The sequence below is a fragment of the Nothobranchius furzeri genome, chromosome 4 (assembly GCF_043380555.1).
Source record: "Nothobranchius furzeri strain GRZ-AD chromosome 4, NfurGRZ-RIMD1, whole genome shotgun sequence".
NCBI lineage: Eukaryota > Metazoa > Chordata > Actinopteri > Cyprinodontiformes > Nothobranchiidae > Nothobranchius > Nothobranchius furzeri.
Genome location: NC_091744.1, coordinates 84510008 through 84524686, shown reverse-complemented (window position 1 = coordinate 84524686; position 14679 = coordinate 84510008). Strand labels below are relative to the sequence as shown.

Here is a 14679-nt window from a genome sequence, read left to right as displayed (position 1 = left end):
TGTCCATATTTGTTCCCAGCAGCGGTTCCTCTCTCCTGTGTTTGGTCAGAGCCACATATGCTGCTCCCAGCCAGAGCAGGTGGAGTAAACACAGCCGTACATATGGTGCAGCCCTCCTGCTCGTTCATTCCTTCAGCCATCTTCCCTTTTTAACCTCATTTTCACGAACACAATCAGTTTTGTTTGAGGGATTCCCTTCTGAAAAGGTGTTTCCTATAAATACTTTTGAGCTGAGCAGTGTTGGAACTCCTCCAGATTCTCCTGTCTCCTCTCTCTGACAACGTTGAAGGCTTCGAGATGAGATGAACGTCTGTCCTGTGGCTGAATCTGAGTCCGAGCTGCTTCCTGCTGTGGTTGTAGACCAGGTCAGCCCACATAACCCTAACCCATGTGCATCATGATATAATTCAGTCATTAGCACACGAATGAACAAAGTTCTGACACTTTGTGTGAATTAATATCATGACTAGTTGTAATTTGTAATTTATTTCTTTGCACAATAAAATGTACATCAAAACCTTGAGAATAACAAATATATTAAAAAAAAACAGCACAGGAGGGGGCAAAAAAAGCCAAATTCAGCTTATTTAAAGCCTCCACCTATATTAATCTAGTAAAATTTGCAAGTACTAAGTTGTTTAAAACATGACAAGAATATAAAGGCACAAACAAGCAAACGAAAAGTGGAAAAGTACATAAAATTTAACTAAAAAAACAGCAGACCTTCAAAGGGACTTTTCGGACTTTTGAATTTTTATGCTCGTGATCGCCCCCTCAGGCCAAAAGCGTAACAGCAGCTTCAATAGTAGGCTCGTGCACGAGGCGTGCATGCTGTACGTGCACACTTCTTAACGAAAATAACAGCTGAGACAGTCCCTTGTGTGTGTGTGTGTGTGTGTGTGTGTGTGTGTGTGTGTGTGTGTGTGTGTGTGTGTGTGTGTGAGGACAGAGGACAGGAGAACGTGCAGCTGATTAATTAAATAATGTGGTTCTGTACCTTTCTCTTCAGCACAGCCGACAAAGGTTTATGATGGGTCAGTCCTCCTGCATGCTCAGATCATTCCCTTCCCTTGCTTGAAAAATTGTTCCAAAATGAAAGTTGAACCCACATCTTTTTATCTGTGAATTCAATGCCGTTTGGCGAGTCTCAAATAAAAATTTGGGCATCTTACTGTAAAAAATACACCATTAATGTAAAAAATAAACTAAATAATCTATGTTCACATCCAGAATCGAACTATCGAAGTGTGAGCTGAGGAGAAACTGGTGGAACCAATTAGCTAAATGGGAAGGGAAAGAGCTTGACAGGAGGGCAGATAAACATTAACCTATAAAACATGGATCTAACTAACCCTAAAAGACAGAGGGCAAAAATAAACCACTAATAACCAGATGGGTGAGGAGAACTCATCTAAAGACAACTAGGAAAACCAGGGAGTGACTAGGAGGATGCAAGAGGAGAGCCTGGAGTGGGAACAGGAGGGGCTGGGGAACAAAGGGACACAGAACATGGCAAAGATTTCCTCGGAACATAATTTAAAACGCTTCACAGAAATTTGACCTAAAATCTGGAACTGCCTTAATGGCCGACCTTGCTTTTGGCCCGGAACAAATCATCCAATCATCTCGCGGTGATGTCACACCTGCAGGACTCCTGCTCTGGTGCAGATAAATCAGCTTCTGCATCAATCCCAGCGCTGCAGCGTGCTTAACCCTAACCCTGATGAACTATTGTGTGAAATCAAATTAAATAACTTAAAATGGACATTACAGGGGTGCCCAATCCTGGTCCTGGAGCGCCTGTATCCAGCAGGTTTTGTGGTTTTTCTGCCCCAACAGACTTGATTCAGTGGTTTAAACACCTGTGCAGCAGCTCATCAGGCTCTGCAGAAGCCTGTTAATTAGCTGCTGATTGAAATCAGGCGTGTTAAAACAGAGTTCAAACTAAAACATGCAGGATACCGGCCCTCCAGGACCAGGATCGGACACCCCTGCTTTAAGACAACTTAAACTGTGGTCCAGATTCTGGTTCTGGGTTCTTCCTGGATCGTTGTTGAAGATCTTGCTGGTATTTGAAACCAGTTAAATAATCTACCTTCGTTCTAACCATAAGGATGCATCCAGGCCCTGATGACGCTGCTGCTCTAAGCCGTATTCTTTTTAAATATTAACACATTTCATGTACAGAGCACATTACATGACACCCTTTCTATCTGCACGTTTGTATTGAGGTGTGAAGAGAAGAGACGAACCAGAACCAGAACCAGGAGCAGGAGCAGGATGACTTTAAGGTTAAGTTTAGTCGGCGTGTTCCTTACCCCGTGGCGCTCGGAGGCGCTGCCCCTGTCACTTCTAACGTTGTCTCTTTCTGCTCACTGAAAGCGACTAGCCGAGCCCCGATGCGCGACCCTGAGCATAAAGACGCTTCGGCTTGAATTGACAGTGGATTAATTTCCTCCTCTGATGGCATTTATGATGCGACGTGGCGTAGCGAGGGACGGATTGCTCGGCGGTGGTGGTTAATGACGTTTGAAATGCTTTCCAGAAGGTTTCCAGAGGATGTGCGGCAGCTAAGCTCGGGGCTTGTTCTGCAAAGCCTCTCCAGCTCAGAATCATCGTCTTTTAATTAACCGATCCCCCGCAGAGACTCGGGGAGTGTGGGAAACGTGCGGCACACACGTGCAGGCTTGAGAAGTTTGTGAACCGGAATGAGCAAGTGTTAATATTTGATATTTATAGATACATTTTATAAAAAACAGCACAGCGTTTGTTTCCAAAACATGCTCACGTTAAAGCCAGAGTCTTCTAGTTTCAGGACACACGGGTTAGAAACATGGTGCCTCTTAGCAAGGCAGCTAGCATGCCAGTCAGATGGCCCGCTTTGCTTCGGCTCATCTTTCAGCTCCACTAAAGCAAGGTGCCTTTGAGATTGAATGCATTAGACGGGTTAATCGCCTCAGTCTGCCAAACCTTCAGGATTTATTGAAAAGATGAGGCTTCACAGAATGGAGCTAAAGGCTGAGTTTTCCCCTTCCTGTTCCAGATTCATGTCTCTTTTCAGGGTTTTCAAAGTGAAAAACGACTCAAACGGCACAAAAATAGTCCAGCATCGTTTCGTTTTGCTCGGAGAATAAATACATTCCAGTCTGAAATGATTTAGTTTATTCTGGAAATCCACGAGCCTGCGCGGCTCACCGGACGGATCTGGGAAATCACAGCTGATTAGGGCGTGTGTGTGTCCTAATTCACAGATCCTGGAATATAAAAATTAATTCCCTATGCTTGATCCTCTAAAAACATAAGTGACCTATTTTCAGCGGTATTATGACTTTCCGACGCTCGCAGTTTCTGAATATTTTAATCCCTGGATGAGTTTGTGAGTCGGAGGAGGATGTGGGGGGGCTGCAGCGTGTTTTCCTCCAGAGTGAGGGCAGGTTCAGGTCTCGGTGTGGGTTTCCGTGGCCTAATGAGATCTAATGACTCATGCTGCGTGTGTGTGTGTGTGTGTGTGTGTGTGTGTGTGTGTGTGTGTGTGTGTGTGTGTGTGTGTGTGTGTGTGTGATGTTATAGTCTGACTGGTCAGACTGATGAGTCCAGCTGTCCACCATCTTGCTGCTGTCCACATCTTCCAGTTAAACACCATTTCCTGTTCATCCCTCTGCTTCTCTGTGTCCAGCGGCTGAGGAGGATCGTTATCTGTTGACCGACTCACCTCTGGACCCCACGCTGCCGCCCGGCCTGATTGCAACTCCTTGGTTGAGATACGGAGCTCACGTTGAAGACAAAGATGCTCCCGTCGTCGGGCCCGAGGCTGGTCCCGGACCTTGGCCCGAGGGAAAAGTGTTTGCTGAGACGAGGACAGCAGTCCAGACAGGAGCAGGAGCAGGAGCGCGCTCTCCAGCGGGTGGAAACGTCTTCGACGGGGCTGGGATTATGACCGAAACTCGTGCTTGGGCCGAAGCCAGTTGGAGGCCCGTCGAGGCAGAAAGGGACGTCCTGCGAGGCACACCCGGAGACCCAGCTTCCATGCTGCGGCGGGAGACAGGCGAGGAGGAGGCCTTCTCATCAGTTCTTTCCTCGCTGACAGAGACGAGCGAACTGCAGACGCCCACAGTGAGAAAACCGATAGGGCTGCTATCTAAAGCTGCTTGGACCAAAACCTTGTCTCCTTCATCATCCAAGGCCTCCTCCTCCACAGCAAAAGCATCCTCCTCACCCTCCTCTTCCTCTTCCGGCTCTCCATCTAGTAAAGCAGACCATCAGACAGCAGCAACAACACATGGAGACAACAACTCCTCCAGCAACAACAGTTTTGGTAGGTTTTAATTAGTAACTTTGGCACATTTCAGCTTTATCTCATTTATACAAAGAAACTAATGAAACTTCCTGTTTGAGCTGTCAGCCGTGTCGCCACCAGCTGGGAAAGGTGCTGCAGCTCTGTTTGATTCCTAATGACAGCCTCAGGATTTCCTACGTTTAGATCATCATTTCCTGTCTTTTTAAAAGCAAATATTCTAAACAGTGTTTTATAACTCTTAGATAATTTACATTATTTACAAAAAGCCAGGAAAAGAAAAGAAAAACAACAAATCTTTTCCTCTAAAAATGTCTTCGTTAAAAAAAAACTTGTTTAATATTATTTGGACTCGTTTTTATTATTTTTTTAAAAAGTTAAAAATGAATTCTGGGAGATTTTTGCAGATGAAACACTGACTTCATGCTGTCACCATCATCATCAACTCTTTTTAGCTTTACTTTCCATCATGGTGTCATAAACAATCATCTCATCGCCATCTTCATTTTGTCATCACCTTTAATATATTCCATCACCATGATCACCACCATCATCATCATCATCATCATCACCATCATCATCATCATCATCATCACCATCATCATCATCACCATCATCACCATCATCATCATCACCATCATCATCATCATCATCACCATCATCATCATCACCACCATCATCATCATCATCATCATCATAATCACCATCATCATCATCATCATCATCACCACCATCATCATCATCATCATCATCATCATCACCACCATCATCATCATCATCATCACCACCATCATCATCATCATCATAATCACCACCATCATCATCATCATCATCACCACCATCATCACCACCATCATCATCACCATCATCATCATCATCATCATCATCATCACCATCATCATCATCACCATCATCATCATCATCACCATCATCATCACCATCATCACCATCATCATCATCATCATCATAATCACCACCATCATCATCATCATCATCATCATCATCATCATCATAATCACCACCATCATCATCACCACCATCATCATCACCATCATCATCATCATCATCATAATCACCATCATCATCACTATCATCATCATCATCATCATCACTATCATCATCATCATCATCATCATCATCACCACCATCATCATCATCATCATCATAATCACTATCATCACCATCATCATCATCATCACCATCATCATCACTATCATCATCATCATCATCATCACTATCATCATCATCATCATCACCACCATCATCATCATCATCATCATCATCACTATCATCATCATAATCACTATCATCACCATCATCACTATCATCATCATCACCACTATCATCACCATCACTATCATCACCGTCACTATCATCACCATCATCACCATCATCATCACCACCATCATCATCATCATCATCATCACTATCATCATCATAATCACTATCATCACCATCATCACTATCATCATCATCATCACTATCATCATCACCACCATCATCATCATCATCATCATCACTATCATCACCGTCACTATCATCACCATCATCACTATCATCATCATCATCACTATCATCACCATCACCACTATCATCACCATCACTATCATCACCATCATCACTATCATCATCATCATCACCATCATCATCATCACCACTATCATCACCATCACTATCATCACCGTCACTATTATCACCATCATCACCATCATCATCATCATCACCTTGTGCTCCTCCTCCTGCTCCATCGTGGTCACCGTAGCATCAGCGACCAGGTGAATGATCCACTGATACTTAAAATAAGTGATTTATGGTATTTATATTCTAACACCCAGGATCAAATCCATCTATGACAGGGGTGTCCAATCCTGGTCCTGGAGGGCCGGTATCCTGCATGTTATAGTTTGAACTCTGTGTCAACACACCTGATTCAATCAGCAGCTAATTAACAGGCTTCTGAAGAGTCTGATGAGCTGCTGCACAGGTGTTTCAACCACTGAATCAAGTCTGTTGGAGCAGAAAAACCACAAAACCTGCTGGATACCGGCCCTCCAGGACCAGGATTGGGCACCCCTGATCTATGACGTCAAAATCCTCCTGAGTCGAGCTCAAAATGTCTTTATTGCTGTTATAATTTCAGAGAATTACACAATTGAATTAAACTGATAATTATATAGTTGTTATATTGACATCATACAACAGATAGTTCAGTTTTAATAACCAGATTGTGTTTAGGACGGAGTGCATTAGCAACAAAGAGTGGGTTTTATACGTTAAGGACATAAAATCACAAGAAAATATAAATATATTGATAACACTTTACAATAAGGGCTGCTATTATTAGTGCATTATTAAGCATTAATAAACTATGAAAGTATTAACGACTGCTTAATATTAAGTAATGTGTCACTAAGCAGACACTCACCCCTGGCTCTCTGTCCTAACCTGCAGGACACATAATAGTTAAAAAATCAGGAATGTTAATATAGGTATCCTTTGTTTATTAATTCTTAATAATGCACCAAGTAATGTTAATGAAGGGACCCTTATTATAAAGTGTCACCAATGTTTTTTTGCTGTTGAAATGATGGAAACAAAACGTTTGCAAGATGTTTATTTAAATTTGGTGGGATTGCACGGAGCAGCTGAGGGGCCTTAGAAATCAAAACAGCCTTTAGCTTGTTTGGAATAAAGGCAGCTTGGGGGGTCGAACGTACCAAAACGTCTGTGCCGTCCCCGACCTGCTTATTAGGACAATGTATTGGCCGTGCAGTAACGGTTCATTCTGACAAAAGCTGATGAAACATGTCATGAACTTAGTCACACACCCTTAAATTTGTACTTCCCAACCTACTTCATAGTCGGCTATATATAAATGTTGGTGGCAGGAATGCTAACTGCAGAAAAGTGCTAGTCCAAGCTACTGCTAATGTAATTGTTGGACGAGAGAAAAACAGAAAGAATGGAGTAAACATCCAGGATGTACTGGAAATGCTCAGACTTTGAATAAATACCAGATGCAGGTTGCAGCCCCTGTTCTCTTTCCTGTGCGTCCGCAACCTTCTTTTCTTTATTTCGGGGATCCTCGAGCCGTCTGAAAGGGGAGGAGCTTTAGGTTTCCAATTCATGTCCTGTCTGAGTGAGCGGGGCAAACCAGTCTTTCCACTGTAGGGAGTTGGGATTGTGTTTGGGTGTTTATCAAGGCTCCTGGGCCATTGTGAGCCCCAACAAAGTTTTATAAGCTATATAGAGGCCTAAAGAACAGTTTTTAGCTATTAAAAAGTTGTTCTAGTACACCTTTAACTGCAAAGAGATTAGTCTGAAAGTGTTTAAGTTGTGTCTCAATTTGGTCACCAAATTCTCCAATGGTTTCCCCCATTTCTGGCCTTTCCTTTTACTTGTGGAAGCAAAATTAGGAAGGGTTTGACTTCCAGCTTCCTGCAATGACTGCAAGTGATATTTGATGAAGCGTATTAGGTTGCTGGATACAACACCATAACATAGTTTTGTATTACATCAATAATACTGATCTGAGCTGAAAAATAAGCTTGTTAGATAGATGAGTATTTATTAAACACCTTTGAATTATTACTTTGAAAGCTGAGATGGTTTGATGCAAACTTGATGAAAGAGAAATAAAAATTACACATTTTCAAACCCATAAAATATCTGAAACCTAAAACTAATGTCATAAAAAGGCCATAACAGGAACATCCTTTTAATTCTGACCAAATCTAAGCTTTTGAGTTCATAAATTTGATGTATTAATAACAAATATTGTCTCTGGTTTGAAGCAGAGGAGTCTGTGAGCAGCCTGCCGGCCTGGGATCTGCCCACCGTGCCTGAATCTCAGCTGTCCACGGTGGGCGACCACGACATCACGCTTCCTGCTAACATCACCAGCCCTTTCTCCACCCACCAGTGGAACACCACCATGCCGATCCATCCCAGAACCTCCTTGCGGAACACAACCACAGCAGCCACCACCATAAAAACATCTCCGTCAGCCACTGCCACCACCTCCACGCCGTTGTTCCCCACCACAGTGAAAATGCCACCAGGAACCACTACGGTGTGGCAAAATACCAGCAAGGACGCCACAACCAGCGACAGCCTCAAGCTGACAACGGTTACCACGACAACGCCTTCAACGACCAGCCTAACGGTTATGAGTGCAGAGGCGACGACGCAGGTGCCGACCATTGATAGCTCGGCAACCCTACCAGCAAACGCCACGACGGCTACAACTGAACAGGAAACGACAAGCCTCAGTGAAACAACAGCTACACCTCTGTCTACAACCATGCAGACCCCCACCACAACCCCAACTACAACTGTTCCTCCAACCACAACCACCACACCAACTACCACCACCACCACAGCATCAACCACTACCACTACTACTACTACTACTACTACTACTACTACACCTGCCACCACCACCACCCCTACTACTACCACCACTACTACTACCACAACAAAGGAACCTACAACCACTGTGTTCGTCCCAGCCCAAACCACACCTCTTCTGACTACAACCACAGCATCTCCCTCCACCACCAGCGCCGAGGACATCCATCTTCCGTGCAACGTGACTGAGAAGTTCTGGGTTAAAACAGGTAGGAACTTTCACCAGGTGCTTTCCAGGTGTCCTTTTAATAAAAAGATTTAATTCGATCCGCTTTTGCGATTTTAAAGATGGCAGAAATACACTTTATAATCGACCCTAATGCGATTAGCCATTAGCTCATTTGTCCAATCAGAACTAAGGCCTGTCATGTTCTGTGTCCCTTTGTCCCCAGCCCCTCCAGTTCCCACTCCAGGTTCTCCTTTTGTAACTCATAGCGCCCTCATGTGTCCGTTGTCTGCGTCTCATTATGTGTCTTCTGTTGTGGCCCTTTATATCGTTCCTCCCAGGTCCTGTGTTCAGTCATCCCCAGCCCCTCCAGGTGTTCCTTCACGTTCTGTATCCTGGTAGCTCCAGCCCTTTTTTGTCCCCAGCTCGGTGTGTGTGAGTGTGTGTGTGTGTGTGTGTGTGTGCATGTCCTTCCCCAGCTCGATGTGTGTGTGTGTATGTGTGTGTCCTTCCCAGTCAGGTCTGGTGTCCTCCTCTGCTCCTCTCCTCATTATTGCTTTCACCTGTGCCAGTTCCCCACACACCTGCTCCTCGTCTCCTATCACTCCAGCCCCAGTGTATAAAGCCCTCTCCTTGTCTCATTGTTCTTGTCGGTCCATTGTTGCTGTCAGTGTGACTTAGGCCTAGTCCACACATAGCCGGGTTTTTTGAAAAATGAATATCCGCCCCTCCAAAAACTTGCATCCATACCACCTCGTTTAAAAAAAAAACTGTCCACACGTACCCGGATAAATACGTTGTTAAGGACATGCCAGACCTGTAGGCGGCAGTACTTCCCCCGTTCTTAACCTCGTCCTTCGTCTGTGGTTTTCCGCAAGGAGCAGTAATTCCGCTTGCAAAAACAAACAAGCAAAAAGCGCTTGGACAAGTGATAAAGCGAGCGCAGCTCTGAGGGCATCCATGCTGTCGGCTAGTATAAACACAGGTCGCACACGTGATGTCAGCATTTTTTTGTCGCGGAAAGTGACGTTGCGGACCTTAAAACTCCGGTTTTGTCTGTCCACACGCAGACACCCAAAACGGAGAAAACGCAGATCTTCACTTTGGCCGGAGTTTTTAAAAATATCTACGTTTTGGCAGATCCCCGGCTACGTGTGGACAGGGCCTTATTCTGTCAGTCCTGCTCGTTCCTTTAGTGTTTTTTGGATCTCCTGATCATCCCCTGGATTTTTGGACTTTGGCTTCCTGCCCTTTGGATTCATGTTCTTTTTGGAATCATCCTACCAATGAAAGGATTTCTCTTTACATTTACTCCTGCCTCGTGTCATCCTGGGTTCTGCATTTTGGGTCCTAACCATCCTACAAAACATGACAAGGCCTGGTTCACATGGCGGGGTAATCCATAGACATGATTACGTAAAGACCCCATTGGGCGCTGGGGAGCGTAACAGCATCACCGCCATATTGGATGGGTCTCCTCACTCTCCAAAGACACTGCAGGGTGGGCAACTGCGCCCATTTCTGTGCAGCCTACGGTTACAACAACCGGCATAGTTAAAAACAGATAATGCGGGATTAGCCGTGCCCTTTCTAGCCTACCTGACAGAATTTTATATTTAAATTTATTGTGTTTAATTATATTTATAATTTAATTGTCATGCCATCCATATGTCTGTTGTTAGTTGGGTAAACGCCTTCCTCAGTAGAAATGAATGCACTGGGGGTGAATGGAGACCCATCTAAAATGGAGGCCGGCCACCATGGCAGCTCCAATAGGCAGCGCCAGTCCACGGGGCGTCTACATATATATGTCTGTGGGGTAAACTTCCTGATTTTTGACCCGATCTTCACTTTGCAACAGTACGTGATCTGCATGACGTCACCATGAAGAGGAGGACATGATTTTGAATTTGTACGGCTGTAGCTCCTCCTCCCCCTCTGAAAGGAACTGAAAGCCACTCTAACAAAGGGCTTCTGCGGCCATGTGTTTTTGATATGTTCCTGCTCTGACACCTGATTCTAACTGCTGAATTATGCCCTCAAGCTTCCTCTGGTTTTGCTGCAACTGTTTAACTCTAATTTGAATCGAATCTGCGGCGTTCAAGCAGGGAAATATCTAAAACCCGCAGGAATACGGCACTCGTGATGCTAGCACAACACTGCTAATGCTACAAGCTAAAACTATTGTCCGATGTAGCGTAAGGTTGAATGCTACGCTAATCACTTAGCTCCAACACACAAAAGAAAAATCCCTTTTGGTTCCCCTCCCTCCTCTTCCACAGTTAGCTTGAAGTTTGCAGGCTGACATCGGAGGAAGCGGTGGCGCCTGTGCTCGGCAGCTTCACCTCTGTCAGTGTGCCCCAGGGCAGCTGTGGCTATCGTGTATCTCATCACCATCAGTGTGTGAACTATACACTGTAGTGTAAAGTGCTTTGGAGTCCTCTGACTCCGAAAAGCGCTATACAAGTGCGGGTCGTTTATCATTAATTGATTGCAGGTCAAGTTAGCTTTTCAAGCTAGGTTGGTTTGCTAAGCTAGCTGTGCGTCAGAGTGCATGTTGGGAACTGGGGCACATTTGTGTTGGCTGACAGCTTGGGTGTTTCTCAATGTCAAGGAACCTTGCCTTGATGTCTTGGCCCCGCTCCCATTGCCTAGGAGATACGTCATCAGGAGCCGCCAAGACGTGTTCCAATCGGTTCCAGTGTTCATGTTCTACTGAGGCGTGTGTTCTCTCCATTTGTTAGCCGTTTAGCTAGCTGAGCAAGGACACATGGGAGGTGTCTTGTAGCCTAGCCTTGGCCAAAAATTACCCACAATACACCGTTGTATTTTCAAAAAGACAGCGGATCAGAAGCCGGCAGCTACTTCGGGGACAATTTTCAAGTTAAAAAGTAAGTCAGCTAATTTAAAATGTTTATTTTTTTTAGATCCAAAGAAGTTATCTATGGTTGGTTAGTTACTTAGTGGTTGCAGCTTCGGTGGCTAGCGGGTAGTAACTCACTTATATATTTAATTTAATAAACATATACACAATTTTAAAAGTAAAAGTCTCGTTATATATTTATATTGAAACTAATACGTATAAAATATAACGTTATCTTCCTTGTCACGTGACATTACGTGACCGCTGTGGAAGCTGCGGTCACGTAATGCAAGTCTGTTCCATTTAACCATTTCTTTGACCAAGGAAGGACAGTGTCCTCGTAAGCAAGGCGCCTTGACATTGAGAAACACCCCTTGTGTGATGATTCAATTAGCTGTAGAGGCCAGGGGAGGGACTTAACGGGAATATGAATAATAAAAGATTACCGACTTTATTTTAAAAATTTTAAACTACAAACCACTGATGTGAGGATGTGTCCGATATTTCCTGCAAATTAGCAACAAAATAGCCATTTTCGCTCCGAACCGTTCTTTGGTTTGACGTTGTTTCAGCTGTCATCAAGGATATAAATGTTACAGATACTGTGAATGTTACTAGAGTGTAGCTCACCTTGTAAGATGTCAGACTCTCATGCAGAAGACCTGGGTTTGATTCTGGATGTGAAGATAGTTTATTTAGAGTTTCTTTTTTACATTAATGGTATATTTTTTTACAGTAAGATGCCCAAATTTTTATTTGAGACTCGCCAAACAGCATTGAATTCACAGATGAAAAAGATGTGGGTTCAACTTTCATTTTGGAACAATTTTTCAAGCAAGGGAAGGGAATGATCTGAGCATGCAGGAGGACTGACCCATCATAAACCTTTGTCGGCTGTGCTGAAGAGAAAGGTACAGAACCAAATTATTTAATTGATTAGCTGCGCGTTCTCCTGTCCTCTGTCCTCCGGGACACACACACACACACACACACACACACGCACACACACACACACACACACACACACACGCACACACACACACACACACACACACACACACACACACACACACACACACAGAGGACTGTCTCAGCTGTTATTTTCGTTAAGGATTGTGCACGTACAGCATGCACAAGCCTACTATTGAAGCTGCTGTTACGCTTTTGGCCTGAGGGGGCAATTGCGAGCATAAAAATTAAAAAGTCCAAAAAGTCCCTTTTTTTACAAGTGTGCCGCTTGTTGAATGTGACATCCAGCCAATCAGAAAGTGAGTGAAGCAAGCCGCATGCTCCTATGTGCCATGTTTGTTTACTCTGAAGTTGTGCTTGGTCTTGCAAGATTTCCTGTCTGAATGGGAAATTTTCATGTGTGAGATCATTGCTGGACACCACACACTAGGACCAAAACTAGTTTATCCCTGATTTTTTTATTTCTATTGTTTTAAAAATAATTTGACAGTTTTAAAATTCCTGCCATGTGAACCGGGCTTAATCTTTGTTTATCCAAACTGAGGCTGTTAATAGAGCCATACAGGAGAGTTGCTCATGAACCCAATCCAAAACACAAATTCTTTTATGCCAACAGTTCTGTCCATTGAGCTTCGCCGGAACCATCTGGACCTGATTCTGAAACAGAACCTGTCGAAAGGACTGAGCCATGCCCTGCAGAGGGCCCTGAACGATTCCAGCGCCAGCGCTCAGGTCAGTGGTTCTCACAGCATTTGACTAATAAACACGTTTTAGTGGCTTTTATATATGAATCAATATCCAGTAACAGTGTGAGGATGATTATAGAGTTCAGGGGGGTAAACAAGCTCGGGTCAGGTCTATTAAAGGTCTTTAGATGCAGAATTTACGGTGCAGAAGCTGGCTCTACGCATTAAGATGTTAGTTGGCGTTAATTGTTTTTCCAATTGGACTGGAAAAGTGCCGGGCGCGAGTGGTGAGTCAGTAAATTCAAAGCAGTGGCCAGAAAATGAGCTCACTGGCTTGGAAACGCAGCGAGTGAAGGTCAAAGGCTAAAAATCCCACAACGGGAGAGGGAAGTGGGTGGTGACAGAGTTTAGATCACTGCATATGGATAAAACGGTTGATTTAGACAGTCTCATATGGTCACAAGCTACATCAAGTTATAAAAAAGTATTTTGCTTGTAATTTTTAAATCACCCACACCCAAAGCTCGGTACTTGGAGATCATTATAAAACCGAAGTTACCCAAATTAAATGTTTCAGATGCTCATGTGCTCTCTGGGCCGTATCTGAACAGCGAGGTCGATAGGGATGGGTACCTTTGACATCTGAATCGATTCGGTACTAATTCCCGGTACCTAGGAATCGATACCGGTACTTAACGGTACCAATTTTAGATACTTTTGAGTGTTTAATATTTTAATTCTCTTTTATAATTAAATATATATATATTTCTCAATATATAACCATATTTGATAAATATCACGATAAATAACATACAACTGTTTGTATTTTAACATCGCCCTTGTAGTTTTATAAGCTGATAATTAAACTGAAGCAAACATCTTTACTGTGAACTAAATTTACTGTGTATCTTCATTCCTTTTTCCGTCCTTTTTCATTTGATTTTTCCTACTGGGAAGTTGGAATTTCCGAGCGCACCATTAGCTGATAACAATGGTGGCAATGGAAGCTAATTTATCAAGCTAACGTTATCTTAAACAGTTTATTTAGCTGCTGGAGCAGATTAAAACGATGATGCCTCACACTTAGATCGTTGTCGCTGGTTTCATCTTCACCCAATCACCCGTCGCGTTTAGTAAAGTGAAGCCAAACTTTAGAGCGCGTTCATGTTCTTCTAGTCGGAAATTCGGAGTTCCGAGGAGAATGCGAACGCACCATTAGCGAAACGGAAGCTGATCACGGTGATCTCTGAGAGCTGAATCATACAAATGTCTGTATTTACGAACCTCTGCC

The 14679-nt window shown here is 43.7% G+C and overlaps 1 protein-coding gene across 3 annotated transcripts in view; it reads left to right on the top strand.

The window, feature by feature from the left end:
- kiaa1549la (KIAA1549-like a) overlaps positions 1 to 14679 on the top strand; it is a 134346-nt gene that overhangs the window by 31171 nt on the left and 88496 nt on the right. For 2 of the 3 annotated variants that reach the window (XM_070550537.1, XM_070550535.1), the window contains exons 2-4: positions 3677 to 4315; positions 8089 to 8913; positions 13319 to 13434. In XM_070550537.1, coding sequence (XP_070406638.1) covers positions 3677 to 4315; positions 8089 to 8913; positions 13319 to 13434 — 1580 coding nt within the window. The remainder of the gene's footprint in view (positions 1 to 3676; positions 4316 to 8088; positions 8914 to 13318; positions 13435 to 14679) is intronic. The other variant, XM_070550536.1, reaches the window with a different exon arrangement.